Below are 22,615 nucleotides of genomic sequence, written 5' to 3' on the forward strand. Positions count from 1 at the left end.
TACTGTACTCAGTGTACTGTCCACTACAGTACTGTACAGTATGACAGAGTGCACAATACAATACACTGTAGCGAAGGCAGCGTGGAAATTCAAAAAGTGCCCTGAAACCGCTTGCTACCGGAACCGATTGGAAGATAGATTGAGAAAAATTGCGTTATGGCTGATCTAACCCATACTAGCGAAGGAGATCATGGCTCCACTGGTGGCACTTATCGTTCTTATACGCCAACAGCCAAACGCCATCGACCTCAAATGAATCGTTCTCTTTCTGTAACCAATATAAAAGATCAACATAATATCATGAGTAAGAGCGATGCATTTAATAATTTACCACCATTACAACGCTTCGGCATGGCAAGGAAAGAAGTTAATCAAATCTATCGGAATATTGCTAAATTTGTCAATGATGGTTCTGCATTCTTACAAGAATTTGACCAACACAGCAAAAATTTTAACATTAGTGTAGAAGAAATCATGCTTCAGTTGAAGAGTTTTGCTAATCAGGTGGCTGGTATACAGGAAATGTTAACTCGTGATCAAATGAAGGTACTCGACATTTCTACTTCGTAATCATCATATGAGTTAATTCACCACCTTGCACATTGTACAATTGGGATATAGACAAGTCCACTTTTTGAGTAATTGATACCCAGGATGATATACTAGGACTACGATATGTTATGATGTATGGGGAGCACAACAACAATAGGATTGTATGCAGAACTGCGGCACAGTAGTGACAACGCATAGAAATTAGAAATAGCATACTATAGATCCAATAGACTAGTATCTATGACAGTGTCATAATGAAGGAATGCCTATGATTGAAGCCGCACAGCCGTTTCCTTAAATTCTTCCATGCTGCAAAAGATGTGATGCATCCCATTCCTTCTTGATACAAGTTCAAAATTGTTATTCTACTGACTTGCTAAAACTCTCACTTATTCATTCACGATCCTCATTACACCTACAGTTAATATAACAACAAGTATCTGATTACTCTTTTCAAGACTGCTCAGCTAGCTGCTATTTTCAACTGTAACTAGTCGATTTTTCTGGAGTTATAGAGGAGACATTGCATCATTGATCAACTCGCTTACATGCCAACAATTTACATGAAGTCTTTCAATTCTGTAATCTTAGACACTGCTATTTTTTAAATATGTTCTCTACGCTTAGCAATATCTACAGTATAACGGTTACCGACTTGCTGTGAGGCATTAATTAGATGCAATTCGAGACGGTAACTTCATATCAATTCAGTGGTAAGATACAGTGGAAAGTACCTGCTGCTATATAATTATGCAGAAGAATAGAGCTACTCCTCATCCAATATGACGCAACATAGCATAGTATACAAATAGATAATATGAGCTTTGCCACATGACTATGTAGTAGACGATGTTGCCTTGATTTCTCTACTTCAGATCAAACGATGTGTTATACAATTAAGATATTGTACATAGTTAGCATTGCAATGCAATATCTGCCATACAAAACGCGCAATATTGTTTGGATGAAGGCATACAAGTATCAAATAGAGATACTGTATCGCTTGCTTGTGCCTGTACTATGCGCATGTTATACGTTATATCAGGAATAAAGTGATGCTAAATTAACCTACATAATAAAGTCGTTTGTTATTGCAATGTAGGCTATCTACAAGAAGTGTTTATTTTATTTCTTGCCTACTTAAAACAACCTGTTTTAGTCTTGTGATTTACAGTTACTTTAACTTGCAATGTATATAGCATGCTGTCGTTGACTAACAACAACATAGCTCACTTTTATTGCTTGCTTTGATTCAAGGTATGCTTTTTTGGTCGTACCAGTAACGGAAAAAGTACTGTTGTCAATGCTATGTTAGAGGACAAGATATTACCAACTGGAATGGGCCATACTTCGAATTGTTTTTGTAGTGTGTCTGGTTGCGATGGCGATGAGTCTTACATGTTAACACCAAATGATGAAAAGTTAGCCGTTACGGTGCGCTAACTCTAATTAAGAATTGACCATTCATGCATCTTGTTCTCTAGATCACATCTTTTAGCATCGGTATTCTACATATGTACAGTGTTAATGGCAATGTCTGACTACTGGATCATAATGTTCTTTCTAGAGTGTAAAACAATTGGCTAGCGCGCTATCACAAGAAAAGCTAGAATCAAACGCTTTAGTAAGAGTTTATTGGCCTAAAAATAGGTATTTTATTTTCTTTCCTAGCTTACTCGATTGATTTCGGTAACGGTGTTGATGATATAGTCGATTTTAATGATAGTCTGTTGTTATAACTAGAGTTGAGTTGCTTCGGGACGATGTTGTTTTGGTCGACAGGTATAAACGTTAGCAAAAATGCATTCGATCGTGATTTTCAACCTATCTGTGTATCGTTAGTAAATATGATTATTTTTTGTATGACATCATTTCTTCTATACGATCCAGTAAGATAACTGTATCTAAACATGATTTATAGATTATTCTATTTCCTAGCTGTCTTTGTAGCGATGATTTTCTCCTTTTAATTTACAGTCCTGGGATTGATGTTACACCTGATCTCGATTCGTGGATTAATCAGCATTGTCTAGATGCTGATGTTTTTGTGCTTGTCGCCAATGCTGAATCAACTTTAATGATAACGGAAAAAAATTTCTTTCACAAAGTTAGTGAAAGGTTATCAAAGCCTAACATCTTTATCCTTAATAACCGTTGGGACGCATCTGCAAACGAACCAGACATTGTAGAAGAGGTATTATATACAATCCGCATTAATATAACTTATTTATTATTATAGGTATTGTTCTACCCAAATCATGATATTCAAATTTTGTAGGAAATCTAATGGCTGTGACATAATTTTCATTCCAGGTTAAAAAGCAGCATCTTGAGCGTACGATTGACTTCCTAGCTAATGAATTGCAAGTTGCTAATAAACGGGTTGCCCTTGACAGGGTTTTCTTTGTATCAGCGAAAGAGGTATTCAATTATACTGGCTCGTTCTCGTACACATTAATCTGTTGGAATAAGTATCCATGTGCCTTATATTGCGTACATGGGATTCATATTACTATTTGCAAGTAACAGTTATTAATTTTTGATCTATAATATTTTAGACTCTAACTGCTAGACAGAAAAGACAGAGAGGAGACCCAATAGACGGTTTGTTACTTTCTTAAAAGTTCACATTCAACTAGTGTTAAGATAGCTATTGTCTAAAAATAATTCTATCATGAAAGGGGTTGGATTTAGCGAAGGTTATCAAGCGCGCTTACTTGAATTTGAGAGCTTCGAAAAGAAGTTTAAGGTATTTTTGAAAGACATAACCTGCTGGTTTAACTGAGTGAAAACTTTTGTCTATTATTAATTATTTCTAGGAATGTATATCTGAGTCAGCAATCAAGACTAAGTTTGAACAACACGCTAAGCAAGGGTTAAAAATTATCGATTGTATGAAAGATGCCCTCCAACAATTGGAGAATAATATTATAAGCAAAATGTAATTAAGGAACGATGCTTTACCTAATAACATTAATGATGATCGTAATTTGCGCTTATTTGGATTAAATGCTGTATTTACAACATCAATGAGTTCTTAAACCATTTGTGTGTTATATTTACGTTACAGTGTACAATTACGCGATGAACGGAGTACCTGCCTAAAAAATTTAGCTTATGTAAAGAATCGTCTTCGTGATGAAGCGTCACACTTTGATGCCCGGTTGAAACAATTAACTAGCAGTGTTGAGAAAAAAGTTTGTAGATAAAAGTTATCATTTAAGGATAGAGTTTCACTAAATTGTATTTGTGATGTATACAGTAATATTCATCATCATTTACTATATGTTTGAAGGTAGCGAAGGCAATGACCCGAGAGATCAACCACTTAGCTTATTTAGTGGATGACTTTAATCGTCCGTTTCATTCACATGATCTTGTCATTCAGACATATAAAAAGGTAACTCTGACACGATAATAATTAAACTCTAGTGTGACTATAAGTGTTCGTTTTGCGCATCGTTAATGATATAATAAATATTAAGAATGTTCGATAAACTTTTGGGGTTATCTGTTATAGGAACTACTCGATTATATAGATGAAGGGTTGGGTAGAAATCTTATGGTTCGCTGCTCGGAAACTGTTAATGATGGCTGGAATAAAACACGAAATGATATTATAAGTAGGTTAACTTTCCTATTTTTCAGTGATGGTGGCTATACTTTCTAATCCTTCTACATTCGTAATCTTATGGGTTAATATCAACTGTTTTATAAAAATCACGTATCTTCTTAAACGGATACTTTAAAATCTAGAACGAATACGAGAAATTCTACCTGCAGATTATCATAAAGCCCTTGCTCTTGACGATACCTTGTAAAAATTACTTAATAATTTTCTTAGTGTTATAACCATCGGTTTTGTATAAATATATATTATTGAATTCGATCTCTGATGACTTCTAGGCCTGAAGTTCCTATCAGTTACAATTTAGATTGTCATAACTTGTGCGGTGGGTTCCAAGAAGATATAAAATTTAGATTCACTTGGGGCTGGCGACCGTTGCTTCGTAGTGCTCTAGTCTTATGTGGCAATACACGTTTTGTGCGAGTTCTGGATGAAAACGAGGTTATATCGACTGTAAAATAGCAATCATTATATATCTAAAATAAGGTTTCTCCGCACTGTCAAGATCTATACGATTTCCATCATATAGATCTTACATCATGGAGAAATAGAAATATTTTCGATAGGTCTAGCTGTATTGCAGTACTAATAACACATACTGACAATACAAACTCCTTATTGAACATTCTTATTACAGTATATTAATAAAATACAGTTCCTATCGTTTATAAGAGTTGTAACACTGCTAGTACAATTTCTATCTTAGGAATTCTCTCAGCGTGCAAATCAGGATACTACAGTAGTTGGGTCACCTGAGTTGCCCATCAGCCTAGCTACTGGTATTGCAATGGCTTCATCGTATAGTTCTTTAGGAATTGTTATCACTGCTGGTGCGGTAAGACACTTTTTTGAAGATTTTGAGTTGGATTATAGCATATATATACGTATATAAACTACATGAGAAGATATTCGTTCGTGATAGTATATTTAAATTGATACAAACTTTGTTTTTGGATTAGATTTTTAGAATGGTTGGTTGGAGATTATTTACTGTTGGGATTGCCGTATATGGCGGATTATATGGCTTTGAGCGTTTAACTTGGACTCGTGGAGCTCAAGAGCGCACCTATAAGAAGCAGGTAAAACTTTAAATCGGATATAACTTTGTAACTAAAAGCAAATGCACTAATTCTTTTGTTATATACAGTTTGTTAATTATGCTACGCAGAAATTGAAAATGATGATATCGATTACAAGTCGAAATTGTAGCAATCAAATTCAAAAGTACGATTAATTATTTATATTAGTGCTTCGTGCCTACTAACATATAGTTAGTGAAACTAACATTCTATTGAATTTCTTAAATGCTTAATAAATGAAGTGAACTTAATGGAACATACCATCGGCTAATAAACGCAGTCACTGAATATAAAACTACATTGGAAGAACAGAGTAAAGAGCTCAATTTACGGGTATCAAAATTGGAAGAAATTGAAAATACATTTAAAGTTTTAAGGTAATATTATGAATTATATAATTAGCAGCTACAATCAGTAACCTTATAGGTCTCAAATGAAATTTAAACTGATACGCTATTATGGTATTTTCGTATAGCAATCGTTCTATTTGGCTTCAAAATGAATTATTGGCTTTTATAGATACTTATTTACCTCACGATTCTGATTAATGTTGATAGAGAATCCATAGTTCCATACATTTCTTTATCAACTGCAATTGAAGGATATGTAAAATAATATTTGTTACTGTATGTAATCTAAAATTGCAAATCTTTGCAAGATTTTTGACAAAAATTACTAGTTGATAAACTAAAAAATTTGAAAGCAGAAACTCGTATACGTAGTCTTTACATATCATCATCATTCGAAATCTGATAAATGATTACTTGTTGTAAATGACTAGTCAGTCATGCTTGTTACTTCGACATGTACGGTTTGTTTGTATTAAAGTAAAACGAGTACTTCTATAATTAACAAGTTTAACATAAATACTGATACGATAAGATGCCGAAACATAAATTTAAACACATTAGACGATACTTTCAATTATTTATTACTCGGTTTGATATACAAAAGACCGGTAAATACCGGCAAAGTTAACGCATTAACTTTAATGCCTGAAATTTTATGTACTTATAATTAAATTGTATACGACCAAATCAGCTAGGTGTACTCTTTCTTATTCAATTATAATTATTAAGTGCGTTATAATCTAAGTTGAATTAGCCAAGCATCTAGGTATTTGCTATCTTGTATCCGGAAATAAGTACGTATTTAAGCTAAAATTCTTGTGGTATATGCGCTTATGTGTCCAGTAAGAAAATGGACTATAAAAATAGAATTCAGGTTATGTCGAGAATTTTTGTCATCCTAATCAAATGGCAAGAATACTATAATATTTTTTAACTACACCTACAATATTCAGTGAATAAAGTTCCTATAAGTTACATGAGTTAAGCGGTCCTAATGATTTATGATGTATCTAAGGATGGCTTAGTTTAAATAAGGCGAGTATTACGTGAGAAGAGATTCGTGAATTTGGGTTAAATCAATATACGGTTGTGCGTTGCATTACTGCGTAAACTGAAGAATACGAGTGTATAGAGACTTGTATACACTGTATATATATATATATATATATATAAAATAAAAGGACGTTGACAAGGTTCGCATGGATATCAGTCCACATGATTGTTAGGCTCTTAAACTGAAACATCGAACTCTTTATTCAGTGTTGCCAAGTCTCTTTCATCGACAGCTTGGAATAAATCTGACTTTCCGTTATAGGATAGGGCCATACGAAGTGTAGACCATATGTTATCAGACATAGTTGTAGAACCATAATCATTTCGCTGCATATTTAGTGCAATTAGAAAATGTTCGATAGCTTCCCTAAAATTGTTTAAATATTTTACAATTTTTTCTTTAGCATAATAGAGTACTAGTCTGAAGTAATGCCGGCAATGTAATACCTATAAGCTTTCAGGTTAATACAACTTATTCCTAAGTTGTATCTAGCCCTAACATAACCAGGTGATAGAGATAAAGCAGTATGATATGCTAGGATCGCCTAGAAAATTTAAGCAGATGTAAAGCTTAATCTTCTTTCAATGTAGCTTGAAAGTAATGGTAATCATAATTATAATTCTTTAAAGACCTCTTCGCTTTTATTACTATTAGCCAACGTCGCTCCCAATTTATTCCATAGTTCGGGATCCTATAACAATTTTGGAGAGAAATCCAACACCGATCACTATGCTAACAAATACATGGTGCGATAGACAAATCAAGTATTATACTTTTACATTTATAGCATTTAACTGTAAATGACTATAAAACAAAGCTATTAAATACGTACATCTGGCTTACTGTCTACAGCAACTCTGAAGCAATCAGCTGCCTTTTCGTAATCGCCAGATAAATTATAAAGTACACCTAGGCAACTCTATGAAGATACGAAATTAGTATAGCCAAGTTATAGAATTATTGCTACAGGTTAAAAGTTTATGCGTTATTGGCAGCGTTAGATTATAGGGACACCTGAACGTCGACATCTACGTTTTCAGGGGAAAGTCTAGCGGCCTCTAAAAAGACACTTTCAATCTCACGGAATTGCTCCCTATTTATGATATATTTAAACATCGATTAATTGCACAGTTAACTGTCACTTCAAAATCTTTTGCAGTCTAAATTGCAACCTAGTCATTAATGACGAAGTGACCATTCCATCATCAGATAGCTGAGTTGAATCTCTAACAAGATGATGATACCTACAAAAGAGATATTGTCACTGACATTCAATAACAAATATAATTCTAACGTATGTTTATCATTCGTAGTTGAACATTCATACTTTGGGTTGTTATACAGCCAACTCTTCAGCGTTCGACAGGCCTTTAATTGAAGTATACATACGAATATTTCTTTAGCTATTTTGTTATACACTGCATATACCCATACAGTAAGTAGGCGTATATTAAATACGGCATTTAACTGTATAGCTCTATTAAAGAGTGCAATTAAATTATTGTTGTTTGTAATTATAGACGTAGTTGTTGAGAACTTACCTGTAATTGTAAGGATTCGTTAGTATAACTGACTGAGAGTGCCTGGAGAGCAGGCAAGCGGCCTGGTTCTAACTGTAGACACCTGATAAATGTTTAACATATTAATGTATATGCTAGAAGTATATAACACAGATTTACTAATACTCTTAACTGACCTTCTTAGAGCAGATACTGCCTGATTTTCCTGCTCATTTTCTGCATGCGTTGTGCCAAGATATTGCCATGCCTATTGCAATGATGTCTTATTGTCAATAAATTAATATTGCATCTAATCTATGATTATGATAACGTTTCAATATATAGAATATCATTTCACTAGTTAAACGATACCTCGACGTGTTCAGGATTTTTCTTGACCTAGGATTAGCACAGATTTTAAGTCATTATAAAGAAAAATACTACCTAACTCCAGGTACTGACTTACATCAGCTTCGAATAGCAGCAATGCCATAGATAAATTTCCTTCTTTTAACATTTGTAAACCTTCATTAAAAGGATCAGGGTGATTTTCAAACGGATTGTCTTCCTTAAAATCGTATTCCTGATTAGAAAGTGAGCCAGAATGACATTAGTTATAGCAAATTTTATGAGGTAACTTTACTGATATCGACCACTACTATGTCACATATAAACCTTGTTGTACGTATCCTCATATTCAGAAAGCCAAGGATGCTCTGGATGATTATCTCTATAGCGTGATATCGTTTATTATATTAGCGAACTAGGCTATATCGAAAAACAAGTTATTTATTTCTACATACTAGTAACAAATGTTACCTATCGTAGCTTTCCCATTCTTTTTGCAAGTTATCCCAAACTTCGTTATCCTTGGACTTAGAACGAAGAGTCTCGTGTTATAATGGTTTTATACTTTCAAAAATTATTAAAATTTGCCTCAAGTAGTATATAAAGATAACATTTTATTTATTTATCCACCTCTTCGTCGAATTGGTTTACCCATTGTTCTTCATTCATAACTTCTGCACCCTAACAAGATAAAATATGAATGCTTAAGTCGTCAATTTTTTATTAATTTAAGATATTCTCGTACTATTTTGTTTGAAATCATATACTTTTACAATTCTAACCTGTTGCTCAGCAGTAAATTCCTTTTCCCACTGTTCTGCTGCTCCATCAACAACCTTATCGTAAATTTATAGTATAAGAATGTAATAGAATTTCAATTGTATAATTATAGCGGTAGCAGAACAATTGGAATAGATATGCATACAAGTCATTACGAATGATGTATGAGAGAGTATTGGTTAGGTTGTCAAGGTTAGAAAGAATGAATATATTCCATATTAGAAGCGAGCGTAGCTATTAGATTATGTGGCTAGACACCTGATCGTCCTTAATAGTTAATTCGCCTGTGCTAAGCTTCTTTACAAAGTCGAAAAACTAACAGAATAAAATGATATGGCACCTTTAAGGGCTTACAGCTATTGAGTTAGCTAAAATTTTTATTTTTTTGACTTTGTATACTACTCTATATGACACTACCTGACGAATAATCACATTACGTTATTCTTCCATATTATGTGTTATATAGAGTACATATATACCTTGGAATCTGCAAATTTAGGATCATTTGAGATTTCCGATAAAGCAGCAGCTGTATCTTTCAGTTCATTCTTAGAATTGGCTTCAACATATTCAGCAGCCCTACATACAAGTAGTTAATCCTTAAAATTAGCTAGTTACCGATATTAAATCATGATTTAGACTTAATTTACTACCAAGTATCGTGCAATTGTTTATTGTCATTTTGGTATTCTGCAGCCCTATAAAAGAATACTTTTCTTAGTTAAACTATAGATATGAGTATTTGATCATGCGGTACAATATGTAATGATTTCACTGTATAAAAGGTGTCTTAATACCAAATAGCATGTTCTGTGTCTTGTAAATATTCATCAGCCCATTGTGTTGGAGGATGATCACCTAAGTGGTATAGATGGTATTGATTAAGTAGAACATTTATTTTAAAGTTTTTAAAATCAGATAGGCGTAATAAGTATATAAAAAACTACTAGCATTCTTGCAGTAAAACTGTAACATCTGTTACTACTGTCATACCCGTAGCAGAATTTTGGATTGCGCGGTATTGTTCTTCTAATTCTGGTCATAAAAATAGTTCGATATACGTAGTATTTAGCTCAACCGTAATGTGTTGTTTTTTTATTTTGAATTTGTGTAAGAAATTTAAACTAGTAAATTCGATGGCAGTAACCTTGTTCATGCATAAACGGTGTATTGGCAACAAAATCGTTTGCCCACTCGGTAGCTACAATGTCCGAAACACCAGGCGCTATATTGAGGAGAGAGTGGAAGTTATAACGACGATCGTTTATTCATGGTAATATAAGAAGGGGATAGAAATCCACTTTGTGCATAATTTTTGTAACAATACAAGGAGGAATCTCATAATGATAATTAATTCTACTGGATGATGATTGATAATGACCTGTTATAGGCGCTCTCATTTGATGCGAATGTTCAATTTCCTTCATTTCTTTCAATAAACCTTCCATTCGAAAAGTTTCGGGAGGCCTGTGTAACCTGGGGTCTTGCCTTAGATATTCATTGACCAGCTAATAATAAATTATCAATCATCCAAAAATTGGTTAATAATTGTGTACTTGATATGTTTAATTGATTGGACGATTATAATTCAATTCGTTTAAAACAAATCTATTTACAGTTAGCTATTCCTTAAAGAAGTGATTGTAAATTTTCTTACTAGCATAGTTAATTTAATATCTATTCAATTGTACATGTTGTATCCACTATCGGAAGGATAATGTTACCTCATGTTCCGATGCATGAAGGAACTGTCTTTCTAATTCCTATAAAGTGTAGTGCCATAAAGTAGATCAAGCATTACATTATTGGACAAGTTGTTAAACAGAGACTATATGATGGATATCATCTACTCATAAAATTAATAGAATCCTTTTTTTGGAATGATTGTCGCTCAGCGTCCATTAACTTACAGCGGGATGCACAACACCTGGCCTGATCAATCCTTCCTATAAACAAATAATAAAAAATGGATGAAGAAAGACTCTATCTTAGAAGCTCGATGATTTGTAAACCTACTTTTAACTTGTAGCATCTCTGATACTGTAACTAGCATTATTTTTAACTCCTAAACTGTTATCAAGACAAATTTAAAAAAATGTCGCCCTCTCTATTGGGCATTACTGTCACTTGCTTGACATCGATTCTATTTCATTATAAATAAATAGTATCAATAAAGGATGTACTGTACGTGTACGATATCAGAGGTTAGCATTCAGTGATTATTCTATCAAAGCTTTTTAATGTATTCTGTATCATGAAGATTTGTATCCTATTTCCAGCAACAATGAATGCTATCTCGATGTAAAATACCTGTCGCATCGATTTATCTTGCATAAAATGTGATGTCATCTTCATCAGTGGATTAGCTCCTCCACACTCTCCTTCAGCTAAATCCCTCATCGCCATGATTAATTTTTCAGTTGAATCTAATTTAGTTGATAGCTAAAAAAAAATAAAAATAATGTCATATCCTACACTATTGAATGTTATCAAGCGTAAAAACGATCGGTAGATGATTTTAGACTGAACAAATAATCGATGGCTTGGCTAGCGTTGATCGATCGATAAAGTAGTATCATGAGCTACTGATGATAAGCAGTCAACACAGACAAAAAGTTCTGGCTGATCGCTACTGTACTTGTACCGTAGTCGATATTCTTCTTCTTCTTTTCCCTGTTATCATGCATAATACGCATCAATACTTACTATAGAGACTGCAAAAGTCAATGGATCGTTAATTTGTTGGCTAAAAGAATGATTAGCAACTGTTCAAGTAGGGATATTCCGGTAAGCTGTCGTAGGAGTCGCCTAGGATATCGCATAAGATCTCGCTGAAAGATAATTGGATGGGTCGTCGGCTGGTCTCAGAGGTCAACCTTTTGTCACCCCACATCCTACAATATGCAGCCGTACTGTACACTGTGCACTGTACACTCTACCGTACAGTACTGCCTTAGGAGACTACAGTACAGTATACTGTAAAATAGAGGTTTGTACTGTACTAGCTGCAGATGCCAAAGGTGAAAGTGTCCCTCTCAGTATGCCCGTGCGTTAAAAATGGAGTAAATAATTAATTATTAATTAATTAATGGGCAGTATCTCACATGGCAAGGAAAAGCCTTGACCAAGGGGGAGTTTAAGCCTGTTTTAGCGATGGTTTTAGCGGACGTAAGGTACCGCAGTAAATAGGATTTGACAAATAAAAAGCTATACTGCTTTGACTAGGGGCGTTTGAACCTGTTTTAGCAACGGCTTGCGTTTGACGTACCGTGGGTGAAAGTGTCCGTCCATGCCTGTTGTCTGCCCGCGACTAGGGTACTCACTCAGTCTCAGGTACATTGCAAAATGGAGAAGAAAACAAATCCAACTTGAAGCTTGATGTATCAGCTAGTGAGGTTAAAAACGTTCTCTATGATTCTATCACATGAAGTAAATTATAGTAACGAAAAAGAGAAGATTCCTAGATAGGAACAGAAAAAGAGAGTGAAACTCTGATTGCAGTTTTGCATACTGCATGCTTTAGTATGGCAATGGACTATATCAACACAAAACGTACGACATTACACTCCTGTGTACACACACGATGCTAACGGATGCTGTAGACTAGAGACTACTAAAAGAAGCCATTTGAAGTAATTTTAGTAGTCGATGGCTACGATGGCCCAGAAGTTGGCCTCAAACTTTGTACTGTAAGAACGGACACCAAGATACTGCGCTATCATACAGTATTTTTGCTCGGCAATACATGCGTTGCTATGCAGTATGCACTGGCAGTAAAGACCTGGAAAGGGCTATGCAAATTAAAATGACTGTAATTACTGTAGAACTCCATAAATTTGCATATTTTCCTCGATTATGCAAATTACGTGATCCTACCAGGCTAAGTTGTATTCGCTGACGAGAGATTTTTGAGTAGTCCAATATGAATAGTCCTGGGTACATAGTACAGGCCAGAGTACAAATAACGGTCAGGTGAACAAATCACAATAATAATAATAAAAATAATATTATCCTCTATGGTCTCGACTATCTCACTCCTGGGCTGTTCTAAAGAATACTGCAAAACGATCAAAGTGCCAGCTTGCACTCAGCTCGTCGTACCTGAAAGTCTAAATTTCTTCCAAATCTCAATCCATTCGAACCCAATCATGCTCCGATATATCCTAATTAAACTGTACTAACCTCTAGCCACGCTCTCTATTAACAGATAATACCGTAGTAGTTTTACTGATGCTTAGCAATTGCATAGTGCAGTCAATGTTAATCTAAAGACTAGATAGCACGAAATGGCGATTGTATTGCAAAGGGATAATGATATCCTTGCATGTCGAGTGCCGGATGCAGTGCCATGTGTATCTTTTCAATTAAAGCAACATACATTCAATAATATTATACGATTACTTGTGACTCATTTCATATTTTCGTCTGCCTTTTTTACTGTACAGCATCACTATACTATACAAAACAGTTCACTCTTTATTTACTCGGACTGCTGCATTTATTTGTTTATTCTTGGAGAACTCCAGTAGATATCGTTGCAAGTAGCATTAGCTAGGACCTGGAGGTTGCGAGTCAAAATTCGATACAGTACACTGTTACAATTTTTACACCTTAAATGTCAACTACGACGTCATTCACAAAAATCTTCATACCTCAATACTCTTTCTATACTATAGTTTGTCCAATTTTATCTAGAAACTCATCAAATTGTATGTAAAAATGACTAATTCCCAATAAAGTCTTTAGGTCCTCCCTTGTGTATCTGATATTACTGTATGTACTATGGAAGTACATACGCGTATATCATAGTTATAGCACAGTGGATACAGTATCGTTTATAGATTTTAGATTTTATTGTTGACATTGACAAACATCACCATTGCACAACAGTCCTTAGAAAGAGTTATGGGTAAATCCAAAGTTGGTCAATGCTCGAATAAATATTTGTAGTGTAGCCACGAATCCGCTTAAGATTAAAATTAATAGTTGTGAGGCGAATCTAATTCGTGTAATAAATAGAAATTCACAGGAAGTTGTAGTTCTTATTTCATTATTTTGAAGACACGGTATCACAATCTTTAAATCTTTCCGATGGATCACATTTTGAGTATTTGTATCATCATATGCGATGAATGAAGGCGAATTGAATGATCCAAGTTTAACTCATAAAAATAATTGTTCCGGTACATTACTTACTTAATTATTTTTATATACGTATATTTCATATACATTGTAATTGCTCCAAGATATTGCTTAAGATATTTGCTATAATGTCTTGCACATAATATATGTTTGCTCGTATATACATATGTTGTATACTGTATATTGCCGAAAAAAATGTTTAATTAAATCTTACGAGTTGACTACATTTACAGTGCCATCCTATGCAATGGATGAAGACAAATTGAATGATATAACTTTAATTTGTAAAAGTAATTACTCCGAAATATGACTCAAGATTTTAGCGATAACGTCTTCTATATGAGTATATCGTACGTATATTTGTATATGTTATATATGCGTACTATACCGTTATATCCCCAAACTATCGAATTAAATTTAAATTTATTAAATTCTGCAAACTAACTACATTTATAGTATTAACTTATACAGTAGATGAAGACGAATTGAATGATATAACTTTAATTTGTAAAAGGTATTACTGCAAAATATTACTCAAGATATTAACGATAACGTCCTCTATATGATTATATCGTATGCATATTGGTATATGTTGTCGACGCATATTATTTTGCTATATAGTATCCAACAAAAATGTCTAATTAAATTGATTAAATCTAGCAAGTTGACTACATTTACAGTATCATCCTATGCAATAGATGAAGACAAATTGAACGATATAACTTTAATTTGTAAAAGTAATTGCTTTGAAATACATTACTCAGGATATTAGCAATAATGTCTTCTATATGATTGTATGCTGTGTATATCAGTACAGGTAATAAAATTACTGCTATACTGTTCATTAGCAAGAAAATATTTAATTCAATTCAATCCTACGAATTGACTACATTTATAATATCATTCTATGTAGTGGATAAAGACAAATTAAATGATCGAAGTTTAATTGATAAAAGTAATTACTATCAAATGTTACTCAAGATACTGGCGAGAATGTCTTGCATAGAGTGATAGAGACTCTTGATTGCCAATGTGTAAATTTTAACCGACAAGAATGGTGTTGCTCCGAGTAACAAACAATTTTTTCCCGTATACTGTAGGTCTTATTTTCAGCATCATACCCTATCGGTGTACTGTATGCTACAGAACGCCACGGTGCACCTACATAATAACCAAAGTCATTTTTTAATTATTTAAAACTTCATATTTTTAGTTTATGTCGTTAACATACTCTTTAACATGACACCGATAATGCAGTACATCATTTTAGCAAGCTAAACTATCTAGGATATGATTATAATCTGTCTGAACTTGCGCCTTCTTAAACTATAAAACCATTGCAGTAGCACACTGTCCACGGCAGTCTACGTTGTACACTGTACTGTACAGTACAGCAATTAGTAGAGTATGTAATCATATCCATCCAATTCATATTAAATATACAGACGGCCATCATCCCTGACCCTGTTTTGATGCTATTGGAGCCATTGGCCATTTCAAAAGCAGATACGCTACCGACACAGTCAATAATTATTAATTATAACCATCAATACATGTGTGATAGTTAACATCAAGTGCGTCTAAACATTTCTATCGTTGTTAATTTATTCTTGCTCGGCATCGATGATAAATTTGTCATGTACATGCACCAGCGGTATTTTTTATCGCTACTACCAGCTATTGAATAGCTCCAAGCTTAAATTGTTCAGTAGTAATAGAAACCCATTTCAATTATTACAATCTATTCGTACAACAAGTAGGATGGCGTCAGGAAATCATCACTTGAAATATGATAATTCATCCTTGCTATTGGGTAAGTCTGCCTTTGGGTGTAGTCCAGCAAGATGCAATCATACTAAACAGGTAATAAACATCGTGCAAATAACAAATGTACCTTGAGCTATTCTATTATTTTGTATTATATGCTCGTATGTGTATATTCTCAAATGTGTTATTGTTTTCGGCAATCCTCTGCTATAATTTAAGCAGCAGATTGAAATGTTTTAAAGTAAAATCGCAGTCAGAAACGATGATTGGATAAAGTACTGCTGTATACCCGTCGTGTGCTGACTACGATTTCAAGATTGTTTTTACAATACAGTAAATGTTGATAGTAGGATAATCATGTTCAGCTTGTTATTTATGGCATAGTGTCTATGGAGTTGTGTAACGGTCCGTAGCTTACAGATCAGGCGTAATTATAGCAAACATCAATGCAAATTTGCTCGACAGGAAACGCAAAGAATTCATTACTTTGTGGATGTTATTGAAACTCCAGATGGCGATCCTATCAATACTGTATCTCGCAAGTACTATACAGCAGCCCAACAGAGAGTACGGCATGATATCTGTCAAGGTACCAGCCGCTTGTAGTCAAATTACTTCGGTAGATTGCAGCAGAAATTAGCAGCGTACGAGTATTTACTCTATAGATGCCACATACGGTGCAGTCAGCAACAACGTCGAAGAGTACAGTAATCACAAAATAAGTAGCTAGTCCAGATACTATATGTTGCTCCTTTAGATAGTGAGGTAATTGAGGTTTCGTCTAATTTCCATTACTATATTAAAGCCAAAGTGAATATTTTATACATCACACAAGCACAACTAAAAGACATTGAAACTATGAACGTACTTGTCTAAATTAGTGTAGCCTTTACATTAAAATTGCGAGAAGGTCTACGGAAGCGAAAGATTCGAGCAAAGTACACAAATAAATGAGCATACTATTGTAATGAAGAATCTTGTCATTCATTGAATGTTGGAGATTGATTATATATGTTAACCATTTTAGCCTGCTGGAACCAATATCGATATGACTGAATATAAACAAGTTGTACTTGGGCGCCAATTGGACCAAAGCGGATGTGCAAGCTTTAATAGTTTACTACACGAAATAGCCAACAGTTATTGCCAAATTAATAGGGATGATCGATCAGAGAAAGAATACCTATCTATTAATTTGACTGGCCCTATTTCTTATCAATTATCTATCGATCCAGGATTTTACCGTTATGGTGTTGGAGGTCGAGGAGATTTCTGGTATACGAACCAAAATAATTTCCGCTTCAAGATAACTGACAACGACAATCGGGATTCATCCATTGTAAATGGAACAGTATGTCCTATCGATGCTCCTTCTATTCAGGTTGGATAATGTATATGAGTGCACAAATTTGGTAGTACTTAACGTTCATATTCCACCGATCGACGTAAACTGTAAATAATATCAGTTCATAAATCTGTACTGGAACAAGATGGTTGTAATCGTAATATCATCATAGTATTTTCACGTACGTTCATGTAGTAAAGCACGATATTTAGCAATTAATTCGATCCATAATACTGTACCCTCTAACGAAGGGTAGACTTTACGGTGACTATAGCAGAAAATTGCGTTGTAGAGTATCAAAGTTCACTGATTGAACAAAGTCTTTGTAATCGTGACATCGAATTAATATTTTCATGTAGCTTTGAGACTAAATGACAAAATGAAACCTAAATTACAGTTATAAGTCGTACGTGTAGAGTAGATAGAATACATTTGGAATAGAAAATGTTTCCAATGTAGCCCTCGGTGCTTACTTCTTTGTGGATAATTAATTATAATGTGTAATTCGCTGCAATTAAAACCTATCCTATCCTTTCTATTCACTCCTACCATATATATAGGATGAAGGGCATAAACCTTACATTCACCGCCTGATTGTTAGGCCTAGCGATGTAAACATAGCTAACGAAGTCAATGTTGCTGAACATCTTTCGTATTGTATAGACCATCTTAAACGTGCTATAAAGACCAAATTTAATGATCATTTCGCAGCTATGGATCAAAATTGGATGGCTAAAATTACCAATATTCAATTAGATTATATATCGCCTGCTTATATGGGCGACGAATTAACAATTACTACTTGGTTCGATGCCGATCGAAATCGTACAATTAGTACTATCAACAGAGGAGAATGCTGCTTAAGTACCGTTTCCATAACTTTTCAACCTAAAAGGGAATATAAGATGCGATTAATTCCCCCGCAATACGTGGTATTATCCAAGGATAAGCATCTCATTGATATATCCTTTGAGATGCCTGCATTCACATCATTCCGTGACCGATTTGGCAATCCCGATTATGGCAAAACCATGTTTATTTCAGCGGAATGCGAACAGACATCAACTCTCCTTGGTATGTGGGATGCCCACAAAATACTTCTTGAAACCAAAGGAAGGGCTACATGGTTTATTACTTACCATGAGAATAAAATTTTACCTCAATTTTATTCGACAGATCCGAATGCAACTACAATTGTTAATATCTGGCTAGAGTCCATAGGAGAACATAGTATTATACTGCAAAACTCTATTACTGATCAAACGACTGGACATATTATAAATGAAACCAAATATATTTTGACCTATATTTATGACGGAAAATTGTCTAAGCTACCAGAATTTTTTACAGAAAGATTGAAAAAAATTGTCGAGAAAAGGCATGATTCCAAAAGGGTAAAGAAAATATTTTATATTACTGTATTGTTTTATCCATAATAGCTGAAATTTGATATACCATTATCGCCAAAATTAATTTCCTTTTTAATGTAGGTCCAAATCATCGACGAAGTTCCTCAAAATTATCACACCTACCTAACAGAAGCTCGTTGTAGTGAGCTAGATATTCGAAGTCATGTTAGTTACGGATTTTTCCAAAATTACTGTTTAGATGCTGCAAGTAGTGCAGTAAAGTCAAATAGTTCAGCCTATCAATCTAACTTTGGCTCTGATTTCAATCCTGAAATAATTTCTGAAACGAGAACTAGCTATCACGGTCAGTTATTTGGAATGGAAAAGCTAGCTGTTGATACCTGGCAAGATAACAATAACAACTTATTCTTCTTAATTAGGCATGATGATAAGCTTATTTGTCATGCCCAGTTTGTTCTAAGGGCATAATATAATCTTCTCACCCAAATGCATTCTAGTATGCACATTTGGATGCGTTTCGAATTTCGTATTAGCAACATCCTACTCCATAATTTTAGTCGCTTCTGTATCTTCTTTAGGACCAGTTCATGTATTCTAGGATATAAAGTACTGAATGCGATATGTAACTGAAATATCACATGATTATTAATACTGATAAATTTCCTCTGAATGTGTACTAAGCTCAACACCAAGCAATATTATAATTTGGGCAAGCTAGTTTTAATAATAACTGCAAGAATATTGCTATTGATCTTGTTGTAATACTGTATCACTCATAATGCATTTGCTAACAATATAATTTTTTATCTGTAGCCTTTATGTAATTGCGAGATAAAATAATTATTCAACGTTCTAGTATTACTACAATTAAACGAGAAAGCTCATTTTCCATGGCCTAGCATATTGAATCGTAGATGTGGTTACTAATATATAGAAGACGCTCGTTAGTTTCTAACTGTGTTTGCCGATACAAGCAGAAATAAGATGACCTGTTAACAGTCAATAGTTTTTAATGGCGGAAACTACTGGGTATGCCTAACCGATATAGCTGATACAATAGCATCAATAGTTAATTCTTACTTTAATAAATATATACCTTTTAGTTCATTTTATTATCGTAAGCTGAACTAAAGTGCCTAAGCTTCCTTTGAACAAGCATCTTACTGGCAGTAGTACTGTTTCTGCGTTAAGATAACATATAATAGACATGTAGTACATGCAGTTGCATCAAAGGCCAGATTGACATTGCTGAAATCGCCCATGAAAATGATAATTAATTGACAAAAATATTAGAATTCTCTACTGATTATTTTATTCGAACCTCATTTACTCATTAGTTAGTGCATTTGCTATCTATACTTGGAGACTAACCAACCGATTGTAGAATACAGTAGTAAAGAAACATCATAAGGCGAAATATGCATTTTGTAGGCAGCGGGTCTCGATGACGACATACAGTACTTTAAAAGTTTATACTGTTGAGGTAGTTCTTGTTATATTGGCATTATTTTAAAATTAACTCCTTTACTAACAAGACTCGTCTACCGTTATATAAGAATAATGAAGTTCATTTTTTATAGGCAGATCTATCATTTAATTCTATGCCTTAAAATGCTATAAACAAGAGAGCAGAATTGTTATTATTCCAGATAAGCATAATCTCGTAATGCTGTATGCAGGCCATTAAGCAATTTAAAATATAAAGAATAATTGTTATAATATTCTTTATTTAGTGCCATATCGTTTACTAGATCAAAAAATTCTGAACATATCAGAGCAAAGTATTCACTCAATCATGGTCAAGATGATGGCTAAATACAGTATGTGAAGATAATTTTTTCTCTCATCACTTTTATACTATTAATTAAATTACTACATATTCTCGCTTCTGCAGTTGTTATATCTATTTGTAAGTTTAACTTTCTTCTTGATTTATATGTTAAGTAAATCAATTTTACAAAGTTGATGTTATATAATTATTAAATAGTGAATAATAAATATATTTTTAATACCCCTCTCCCAGTCCAATCCAATGATAGAATATATCAACAATGAACTACGTATTTAATTAGTAACACAAAAATAATGAGTCTTCAATTACTCCTACATATCGATTGAGGATCTATTACAATTTCAGACTGGCATATCATTTTGTTTCCTTGCCTTACATTGAAGTACAGAGTATTGTTTTCAGATCCTTGCCATGTATCAACTGCAAATTCGTCATCAGGAAATAATTGACTACGACAAACAAAATTGATTTGACGAACGCAGCTCGGGTTGAAATCTTGGCCGAAGTCAAGCTTGTAGGCTGAGCTTTTTGACGATATGGCATTGCTTGCTGCATCCATACAGAAAGTAGCTAAATTCGCATAGCCGGCATGATCATTAAAATCAAGATCACTAAATCGCACCTTCCTATGATATGTATAATGACTTGAAGGTATGCTATCAAATAGAGGTTGAGGCTTGTGAATAAAAGAAAAAGATCAAAATTCGATTAGCGTTTACTTCAGTATAGTTTCATCTTATCACATAGCTTCAATAAAACTTATTACATATATTTCATGATATTTATAATACATTACATCGGTAATTCACGGTGTAGTTTATTCGATTTGTTGTTATATTATACTGTAGCTACTTGTAGACTTGCATACAAATACCTTTTCAGCAGATATCTTGAAAGGCACTTTACGTAATAATGTTTCTTTAAATGAATCAGGAAATACTTCAGGCTTGCCATCTTTTAGGAAGACAGTAATACTGTCAGTTCTATGCATGACTTTTTCAGTTTGATTATCAATTATTTCGTAAGTAGATATAAATGATCTATTACTGATTGATGTTAATTGTAAACTTAACCTTGATGATGCATCGGGATCCATAGTATAGAATACAGGATCGATGGTACACTGATTGGCGATTAATACCATAGAACCTTTAGTACCAGATAATAATTTGGGAATATCCCAGATACCGTATCGCACTGAAGTGCCAAGCGTTTCAGCATATGCAAATATGAATTTACAGAGGTCAGGTTGATTAAATCGATCACGATAATGAAAGAAATTATCCAGGTTATACGTAATGGTAAATAGGTCATAGTTTACTACATCCAATGCCAATGGTAATAGGCCTGGAATGTATTTTAGATCAGGATTAAAACTTATTGAAAATGTACTTAAACAATCGTTATCTCGCATTATCTGACAATTAATTCGATTATTCGAAGCATCCGACCATGATTTAACGGTTAGATTCTCGTTCACATAAGCAGGTGAATGATAATCCAGTTTAAAGTAGATAGCTTTACTGTACCATGTTTTATCCATAAATTGTATATAGCCATCGTTAAATTTGGATGCAATGGCATGCTTAATAGCACTCATAGCAAAGCATAGATATTGTGTAATGTGTACTTGCTTTGTATTAGACATATCGCTTGGCCGAACGGTGATTGGATAGGTATAGAATGTGTGCGGATTTTGCTTGATAAAATAAAAATATAAATAATAGAATTAATGATAGGACTAATTAACGGATGAATCAGTTCAACTAATAGTAACTAATATAAGCACTAATAGCTGCCTTACTCAACTTATTTCATTCGTTAATTGATATTTGTTAAATATTTTTAAGTTAAAGCAGACTCGGAATTCACTTAGTACACAGGTACCTATTANATGCTTTGGCAAGGA

General features: G+C 33.8%; 4 protein-coding genes across 4 annotated transcripts; 2 read left to right on the plus strand and 2 right to left on the minus strand.

Annotated features, from left to right (window-relative positions):
* Positions 1-300: 300 nt before the first annotated feature.
* On the plus strand, positions 301-5,640 carry TRIADDRAFT_26969 (uncharacterized protein; the record flags this gene model as incomplete). The annotated part of the gene is made up of 16 exons (XM_002113315.1): positions 301-546; positions 1,810-1,986; positions 2,120-2,202; positions 2,491-2,746; positions 2,866-2,973; positions 3,203-3,301; positions 3,372-3,493; positions 3,623-3,749; positions 3,848-3,952; positions 4,073-4,175; positions 4,309-4,369; positions 4,459-4,633; positions 4,887-5,015; positions 5,140-5,259; positions 5,328-5,404; positions 5,502-5,640. The coding sequence occupies 16 exons, from the start codon at positions 301-303 to the stop codon at positions 5,638-5,640; spliced, it is 2,127 nt and encodes a 708-aa protein (XP_002113351.1).
* Positions 5,641-6,839: 1,199 nt separating this feature from the next.
* TRIADDRAFT_57411 (uncharacterized protein) lies at positions 6,840-12,629 on the minus strand (the record flags this gene model as incomplete). Its single annotated transcript, XM_002113671.1, has 26 exons — positions 6,840-7,029; positions 7,110-7,207; positions 7,295-7,354; positions 7,496-7,582; positions 7,678-7,756; positions 7,836-7,907; positions 7,991-8,031; positions 8,205-8,286; positions 8,360-8,430; positions 8,535-8,561; positions 8,629-8,745; positions 8,838-8,892; positions 8,982-9,052; positions 9,141-9,191; positions 9,293-9,346; positions 9,549-9,605; positions 9,770-9,869; positions 10,088-10,148; positions 10,284-10,325; positions 10,438-10,515; positions 10,672-10,798; positions 11,015-11,053; positions 11,201-11,236; positions 11,601-11,732; positions 11,997-12,036; positions 12,559-12,629. 26 exons carry the CDS (start codon positions 12,627-12,629, stop codon positions 6,840-6,842), a joined length of 1,938 nt encoding a protein of 645 aa, XP_002113707.1.
* A 4,618-nt stretch (positions 12,630-17,247) lies between these two features.
* Positions 17,248-19,382, plus strand: TRIADDRAFT_57412 (uncharacterized protein; the record flags this gene model as incomplete). Its single annotated transcript, XM_002113316.1, has 3 exons — positions 17,248-17,580; positions 18,105-18,938; positions 19,035-19,382. The coding sequence occupies 3 exons, from the start codon at positions 17,248-17,250 to the stop codon at positions 19,380-19,382; spliced, it is 1,515 nt and encodes a 504-aa protein (XP_002113352.1).
* A 1,625-nt stretch (positions 19,383-21,007) lies between these two features.
* Positions 21,008-22,354, minus strand: TRIADDRAFT_57413 (uncharacterized protein; the record flags this gene model as incomplete). Its single annotated transcript, XM_002113672.1, has 2 exons — positions 21,008-21,382; positions 21,581-22,354. 2 exons carry the CDS (start codon positions 22,352-22,354, stop codon positions 21,008-21,010), a joined length of 1,149 nt encoding a protein of 382 aa, XP_002113708.1.
* Positions 22,355-22,615: the final 261 nt, after the last annotated feature.

This window comes from Trichoplax adhaerens, genomic scaffold (genome assembly GCF_000150275.1).
Source record: "Trichoplax adhaerens TRIADscaffold_6 genomic scaffold, whole genome shotgun sequence".
NCBI lineage: Eukaryota > Metazoa > Placozoa > Uniplacotomia > Trichoplacea > Trichoplacidae > Trichoplax > Trichoplax adhaerens.